This window comes from Haliaeetus leucocephalus, unplaced genomic scaffold (assembly GCF_000737465.1).
Source record: "Haliaeetus leucocephalus isolate CR32 unplaced genomic scaffold, Haliaeetus_leucocephalus-4.0 Scaffold362, whole genome shotgun sequence".
Taxonomy (NCBI): Eukaryota; Metazoa; Chordata; class Aves; order Accipitriformes; family Accipitridae; genus Haliaeetus; species Haliaeetus leucocephalus.
Window position 1 is genome coordinate 8,009,755 of NW_010972798.1, and position 7,703 is coordinate 8,017,457.

The 7,703-nt window shown below is 67.6% G+C and overlaps 1 protein-coding gene across 1 annotated transcript in view; it reads right to left on the bottom strand.

Moving 5' to 3' along the window:
• TNK2 (tyrosine kinase, non-receptor, 2) overlaps window positions 1–7,703 on the bottom strand; it is a 17,996-nt gene that overhangs the window by 6,469 nt on the left and 3,824 nt on the right. Inside the window, exons 2-9 of the mRNA XM_010573051.1 lie at window positions 4,501–4,678; window positions 4,279–4,349; window positions 2,845–3,057; window positions 2,604–2,756; window positions 2,131–2,408; window positions 1,929–2,055; window positions 1,687–1,833; window positions 1,235–1,329 (exon numbers count right to left, since the gene is read on the bottom strand). Coding sequence (XP_010571353.1) covers window positions 1,235–1,329; window positions 1,687–1,833; window positions 1,929–2,055; window positions 2,131–2,408; window positions 2,604–2,756; window positions 2,845–3,057; window positions 4,279–4,349; window positions 4,501–4,663 — 1,247 coding nt within the window. The 5' untranslated portion in view covers window positions 4,664–4,678. The remainder of the gene's footprint in view (window positions 1–1,234; window positions 1,330–1,686; window positions 1,834–1,928; window positions 2,056–2,130; window positions 2,409–2,603; window positions 2,757–2,844; window positions 3,058–4,278; window positions 4,350–4,500; window positions 4,679–7,703) is intronic.

The following is a 7,703-nucleotide window of genomic DNA, read 5'->3' on the forward strand; positions in this document are numbered from 1 at the left end:
GACCCAGCACCCCCAAAACGTGCCCACCCGGGGACCCACCGAGGAGCGGCATCCCCCGGGGAAACTGAGGCAGGGGAGTCTGCGCCCCGGCTCCACCGCGCTCCCGACCCATCGGCACCGCCACGTCTCCCCCCGTCCCGCTCCCGCCACCCTCCCGCGGTTCACCTGGGGCCGGCGGCGGGGCGGGGGGGCGCGGGAGCGGGACCCCCAGCCCGGCCGTGATGCGGCAGCGGGGACGATGTAGGCGCACTGGCGCGGCCGCGCCGCCCTCCGCCGCTCCTTCCCTCCCTCCCTCCCTCCTTCCTTCCCTCCCTCCGCCGACGCCGCTTCCCTTCCCTTCCCCTCCCCTCCCTGCAATTAAACCGCCAGACCCTGGGCAAGAGTCATCCCTGGCGGCGGCGGCCGGGGAGAAAGCCGGTCCCTGCAGACACACAAATCCGGCCTGATTCACCTCCGGGCCGTGACTAACGGCAGGGAGCCGGCCCCGGGAGGGGAAGGACAGAGCCTTCCTCCTCATCCCCCCGTGGCTGGGGGGGAGCCGGCCTCCCGTGTGCCAGTGGGGCAAAGGGACACTGAGCTCCTTTAGGGGGTTCCCTGCTGTGCCCGAGCTGGAGGGGGACAGGCACGTCCTGGGATGGGGATGCAGGGACCAAAGGTGGAGCAGTGGAGGAGGGTGGCCGTGCCCCAGTGCGGCCGGCAGGGACCAAGGAGCGAAGCCCACGGTGCAGGGGGTGACAGGTCATGGCACTGTGATACCAAGTCCCCCAGTGCCTCTCCTGGGCCGGTGACAACGGCACATCCCCACTACCATCAGCGAGGAGCAGCCCTGGGGTGTGCGGTTTCCCCAGGGCAAGGCTGGGGCGAACCCACAGGCACAGTGGGGTGAGTCAGTGGGGGTGGACGGTGCGGGCAGTACGGGCAAGGCTGCGCTGCCCACAGGCACGGCCGTGCCCCCCGACCCCGCACTAGGGTGGCCTCACGGTGCTGTGCTGCCTGGGGGATCACACACCTCTCAGGGGAGCCAGGGCAGCTCTGCCAGCCTGTGGCGTACGCAGCCAGGTGTGCTTTGGGGGGACAGAGCCCCCCGTCCCCATCCCTGCTCCCCACAGCTCTGCCAGTGCCCACAGTCTCCCCGTTCCTGGGGTCCCCTGTCCCCATGCAGGCTGGCAGCCCTGAAGCTGGCAGCTGGTCTGTGCCCCCCCATGGAATACCTGCCACCCCTCCCGTGCAGTACCTGCCCTCGATGACCGTGATGATGTCGTTCATCTGGATGTGCAGCTTATCGGGTTCCTCAAAGTCCTGCAGCGCCCTCATGTCGGTGGGCTGGGCCTGGGGGGAAAGGGGGTGAGGACAGGGGACGCAGCCCCCCACGTCCATCCCTGCCCCATTTTGAGGCCAGGCCCAGTCCCATGCAGGGCAGGGGAGCCCCCAAAATGGGCAAGAGACAGCATCCCGCTCCCAGCCCCTCCTCAGCTGTGACCGCTGGGGTGGGTGAGGGCAAGGTAGCACCCAGGGTCCTCCTGCTATGACCATGTCACCGCCTGCCACCTCCCAGCCTGCAGGGCTGCCGGGCCTGAGTTCCCCAGCGTCACCTCCCACCTCGGCAATAGCCTTAACTCTGCCCACGCTCGAGCAGAGCCAGTGGGAAGGGGTGTCGGGGCCCTGTCCCCCTCCCTGCTCACCCACCTCCACCAAGAAGTCCCGCAGGGCCACGAAGGTGGGTCGGTCCTCGGGCTTGTGTGCCCAGCACTGCAGCATGACGTTGTAGATGTCCTGGGGACAGTCCTCGGGCCGTGGCAGCCGCTCACCCTCCTTGTCTATCTTGTGCAGGATCTGCGGGGCATGGGGTGCCATCAGGGGGTCCCAGGTCACCCCCAGCACTGCCAGGGCAAGGCTGGGGGGGGGGCAGGTCCCTCTTGTGCACCCACCTGGCTGCCATTGAGGCCAATCCAAGGCTCCTGCCCATAAGTGAACATCTCCCAGAGGGTGACCCCAAACATCCAGGTGTCACTGGCGTGGGAGAAGGTACGTGTCTTCAGGCTCTCGGGAGCACACCTGCGCAGGAAAAGATGTGAGCATCAGGAGGTTCTGGGTGCTGCACCCCCAGGTCCCCCCCTCCCCAGGGCTCACCAGGCAAATGGAACCTTGCGATGCTCCTGCATCACATAGTGGTCGTCATTTTTGGGCAGGGCCCGCATCAGCCCAAAGTCCCCAATCTTGACCAGCTCGTTGGAGGCCAGCAGGATATTGCGGGCAGCCAAGTCACGGTGGATGAAGCGCTTGGACTCCAGGTAGGCCATGCCCTTGGCCACCTGGATGGCATACTGGCAGAGGGTGGAGATGAGGAAATGGCCCTGGTTCTTCCGCAGGCGGTCCAGGAGGGAGCCCAGCGGGGCCAGCTCTGTCACCTGGGCCACGGGCAGGGGATAACAGGTCAGTCAGGCCAGGGGCACCCTGGTTGGGCTGGTTTCCAGCCTTCTTGTGCCCTCCTGGGGATGCCAGCAGAGGACTCGGCATACAGACCCAGCCTGGCTTTGCTCGCCCCATCACACAAGACCCCCCACGGGGCGGCTTTGGAGTCAGCCCTATCCCCCGACACTCACCATCTTCATGGGGTGGGAGAGCACCACGCCATAGAGGCGGATGAGGTTCCTGTGGTCCAGGGAGTGCATGGCGTTCACCTCCCGGATGAAGTCGTCCAGTGCCTCTGGCTGGCTCAGCACATCCGTCTTGAGGCACTTCACCGCCACGTTCAGCTACGGCCAAAGCGGGGATGAGCCCCGAAGCATCTTCCCCCCGGTGGTCCCATTGCCTGGCTCCCGCCCACCACGAGCAGCCTCTCACCGTCTTGCCAGCGGGCGTGCACCACTCGCCACGACGCACGACGCCGAAGGAGCCGTCGCCCAGCTTCTCGAAGAGCGAGAGGTCCCGCTCCCGCACGAGGCAGGTGAGGGAGTGCTGACCCCCGGCCTCGGGGGGCGGTGGTGTGGGCGGCTTGCGGAAGGTGCTCTGGGGCTGGGGCTGCAGCTCTGACTCAGGGCGCTTCCCACTGAACACCTGCGGGACACAGAGGCAGGTGAAACGCAGGCACAGAGACACCCTAAGCCCTTGGGTCTGCGAGTGAGCAGTGCCAGGATGATCCCCTGCTTGGGCTGTACACTCTGGAACCTAATGATGACCCCTAACTGGTGATTACCCAGGGCAGGCTGGCTGCAGGAACAGGCTCTGCTCTGTGATTCGCGCGGAGGGAAGGATTTGTGTGTCTCACAGCAGCCCTGGCAAACCAGGCCGGTAGCCAGAGGGCCCTGGGCACTCCTTGGCCAGGCTGCAGCCACACGATGTACCTGGGCACGAAGCCAAGAGAAACCTCCAGCTTGGGCCAAGTGTGGTGACACATCCCTGCAGCGACGTGGGCCTTGCAATATGCGCTGCTGCCACCTCCAGCCCAGAGGGGATGTGGTTGACAGGCTCTCCCTCCCTCTCCCCCAGCTGGGGCCGATGATGTGCCAGGACCGATGATGTGCCCCATGGGATGGGGTCCATCCCAGCCTCGGCAGCCAGGACCTGTGCGGGGTGTGCGGGGGCTGGGCCCGGCATGTGGCCGGGGTGGGAGGTGGCATTTCTGTGCTCGGTGCGAGGCTGAGTAGCCTTCTATTAAAAGCCCGTCCCTGGCCTGGCCCAGATGAGTCACACAGGGGAGAAGCCACGACCCAGCACCCAGCTGACAAGCACCCTGCTCTTTTGGGGGTGCAAGGTGCCAGGGGGTGCAAGGCTGGCAGCAGTACCAGCTTTGGACGGGATGGCATTGGGGCATACATACGTGAGCATCCCAAGGTCCCCTGCCCCGGCATGCCCCTAGCCTGCATGCAGAAGGCTGTGCCCCCTCGCCGCAAGGTGGGCACGGGGCCGGGCAGCACTGCTGCCCACAGACCCGGCTGGGGCAAGATGCACAGGCTCTGTGGCTTGTTAGCTGCAAATGAGTTTCCTGGCAAAGAGGCAAATAATGCAGGGGGGAATGAATTTCCTAAAGGGCTGGGGCAGCAGGGCCATCCTTTGCCGGGAAGTCACCCAGGAGCCCGCATGGGACTGGGGCACATGCTGGCAGGGCCATGCCACAGGCAGGGCATGCGTGGCAGGGGCTTCTGCTCATCTCCCTGCCAGCCCCCAGGGACCAGTGGCATGGGGAGAGCCAGGCACCAGCCAAAAGCATGGGGAGAGGTCCAGCTCCTCCTGCCTGCCTCAATTTCCCTGCCACACCTGCTCCTCTCCCATCCCTACCTTGCTCATCCAGGATTTCCGCTTGCACATGGCTTTCCTCCGCTTCACTGCCTCCCACAGCCGCCGCTGGCCTGCAGGACACAGTGACTGTCACTGACCCAGCATGGGATAGGGGATCCCCTCCAGCCCCATGGACTGCACGCTCCTCTGGGCTCTCCAAAAGATGCTGCGCAGCCAGCCAGGGGTACGGGGGGAGGTTTGGGGCAGGGGGGATGTACGCACCGGGGCGTCCCATGCCGATCTTCTCCAGATCCTCATTTTTGACGTACTCAAAGTGGGAGAGGCGGGTGACATTGAGCTCATCCCGGATGCGCAGAAAGTACTGCTGCAGCTGCAGCTCGGTGAGCAGCTCCAGCAGCCAGTCCGTCCCCTCCTCTGCCTGCATGCTACAGCTCAGCCTCTGCTGGGACACCGTGCCAGGTTAGGGGGGACCCTGCCCAACTCCCTTCTGCCCTGTCCCCCCTGGGGGAGTCACCCCCATGGGCTGAGAGCCAAGGCTGGGGTGCTGCCTGGGTAGGGTGTGAGGGATGCTAGCGGGACTCATCTCCTGAGCCCATCCCCAGCTCCCCGGGGGGATTAGGAGAGGCACCCCATCAGCAGGACCCCCAGGGACGGGCAGGGACCCCTGCTCTGCCCTATCGTGCCCTTAGAAACTCCAGCCCACCCCTCCGCTCCATCACAGGCTGTCCCCAGGCAGCGGTGCCAAGGACACAGGAGGGGGCAGAGCCTCAGGGCACGGCATGGACATGCCCAGCGGTGGCCCCCAGCCGAGGGGCACCCCACAGCCTGGCACTGCGCCTGCACAGGGGGGCACCCCACACCCAGCACCGTGCCTGCCACGCTCCCTTTGCCTGGCAGGAGGGGGACAGGCCACCTCGGCACTGCCTCTTGGCACCCTGGCATCCCCGCGCACCTGGCCGAGCTGCGGCACAGACCCATGGCAGGTGTCCTCTGTCACAGGTGGTGGCACCTTGCCAGGCAGCCACAGGGAAGGGGCAGACAGGGACATCAGGGTCTCCGGGGGGTCCTGGTGTCCCAGGGCTGAGGCACAGGGTACCCCAAGTGCTGCTGGCATCACCCCCCTAGCCGTACCAGGGCACAGGGAGGGAGGGGATGGGGCCAGGTCTCACCCACAGTTCCCCATGTCCCCCCCAAACACATCCCCCACTGCTTCCCATCCCTGCCCGCTGTCCCAGCTCTTCCCCTACTTTCTTCGCCACCTTTCCGAGAAAAGACACGGCTCTGCCTCCCACGACTGAGAGCTGGAGGGGAGGTGGGACCCCCCCCGTGCCAGCCCCACAGCAGGGCAGCTCCCTCCATCCTCTCCCCTGGGAGACGACGTGGCCCCTGGCGTCTTCGACCCCCGCGCTCGGGTCCCTCGGCCGCGTCACCGCAATTACAGCCCTCGGCACCGGGCTAAAAATACGGCGGGTGCGGCAAAGCAGCTGGGCACGGGGGCGCATGGGGGCACGCGGGGGCACGCGGGGCAAAAGCAGCCGCCGGCCTTCGGCACGCGCCCGCGGCTGGCCGAGGATGGCCGGTCCCCTGCCCGCAGGCAACGGGGACAGGGGCCGGGTGACGGCCAGCGTGGGGTCCTCCCGGGGTGGGGGTCAGCACTTACTCGGTAGAGGCGGAAGCGGGTGAGGAAGGGGAAGGATCGGCGCAAAGCCTGGAAGCGTCGCATCCTGCCTGGCTGCCCGCCGTCGGCCCTTGGCACCGGCGATGTCCCTTCCCTGGTGCCGGCGTCCCGCAGCAGAGCCCGCTCAGCGCAGCCGGGGCACCCGCAGCCCCGTCAGCTTGGCTACAGAGACGCCCCCCGGGTTCAGTCACCCCATATATCCCCCTGGAGCGGGCAGGGGGGCTCGGGGCGTCCGTCGGCCGGACGCGGGCTGTGGCTCTCCCCCTCCTTCCGTCCTGCTCTCGATCTTCCCGGCCGGCCCTCCCCTTCCCCAACGCAACGGGGCCGGGGCGGGGGGGTGGTGGCAGCAGGCAGGACTGGGGGTCACCCCTCCTGGCTGGAGCTGCTTTCTGGGGACCCCCGGCCAGCAGCGGGGTTTGGTCCCAGCGGGCTGCCTGCGCAGAGCTCCCCGGGAGGGGTTATTTTCAGTCGGGGCTGGGACGCGCGCCCAGGGGGCCGGGCTCCCATCAATGTGCCGCTTTCTCCCTTGTTCGGCGGGTGCCGGCAGCTGGGAGCCCGGACCCCCGCTCCCATTTCCATGGAAACTCGCTCCGGCCTTGGGAAATGCTCCCGGGCCTCAGTTTCCCCCCCAGGAAGCAGGGAGGGAGGGAGGGAGAGGAGACATCCGGCTCTCCGCTCCCCAACCAAGGCCACAGGCACGACGCCAAGGCGATGGGCGCTGCGGGGGGAGCTTCTGGCTCGGCAAACGTACCCGCTGCCCAGCTGCCAGCCCCTGCGGGGCTCTGCTGTGGGGTGCCACCAGCACCCTGGGGCTCGCTCCCCTTTCTTGGCGGGGCTGGCACCCAACCCCAGCGCTGTTGTCCGCCCGCAGGTTCCCTAGGGAGAACAGCTGGCTGTGCCGGCAAGCCACGGCGTGAGAGAGGAAAGACCTGCCGCAACCTCTTGCTGTGGCCACCGCCTGCCCAGCCCCCCCAAACTGCAGCCATCTCTGTGCTGGGGGGCAGCTGGGAGGGGGCTAAGCGCATCCCCAGGAGCTGAGAAGCCTCTGCTGTGGCTTCCACTACTGGGATCCCAGCTGGCACCCGGCGGCACAGGCGCCCGGCACAACAAGCCCATTGACTGGGGACACCCGGGCACGGTGCCCTCGGCACCAACCTCCGCCACGCGCCAGCTCCCCCCTCCCCAGCCCAGGGGACACCGGGGACGCGGGGGGTTCCCTGTCCTGCAACGGTGCATCACCCTCATCGGCCGGGACTGGCACCCACTGGGGCTGGTGCGCCGCCTCCTGCACCCCAGCCCACCTCCTGCACCCCCAAACTGCGGGTGAGACCGCCCAGTTCAGCACCCGCACTGGGAGTACTGGTCTCCAGAAGGGAGCCGAGGGACCCAGCTTTGCCCACTGTGCCAGGGGAGGCTCCGTGCCTCAGTTTCCCTCTCCACGATAGACCCCTGGGCGCAGGGGGTAACACCGCGACCTCGGTTCCAAGACTGGCAAGCAGAGTCCCACTGGCGAACCCCAATCCTGCGGGGGGGGGGGGGGTGGTCACAGACCCCCATCCAGCCCCCGCAACCCGGCAGGCGGCAAAGACCCCCGGCCTAGGCGCCGCTCGGCCCCCCGTGCCCTCGCACACACGCCACGCCGCGCGCACCCACCCCTGCAGCCCCCGGGGATGCACCCTACGTGCACCCAGGCTCATGCATGGGTGGTGACGACTCTCACGTGCACCCCGGGACCACACAGGTGCAAACCCCAGCACCCCGCGTGCCTCCCGCCACCTGCGCAACC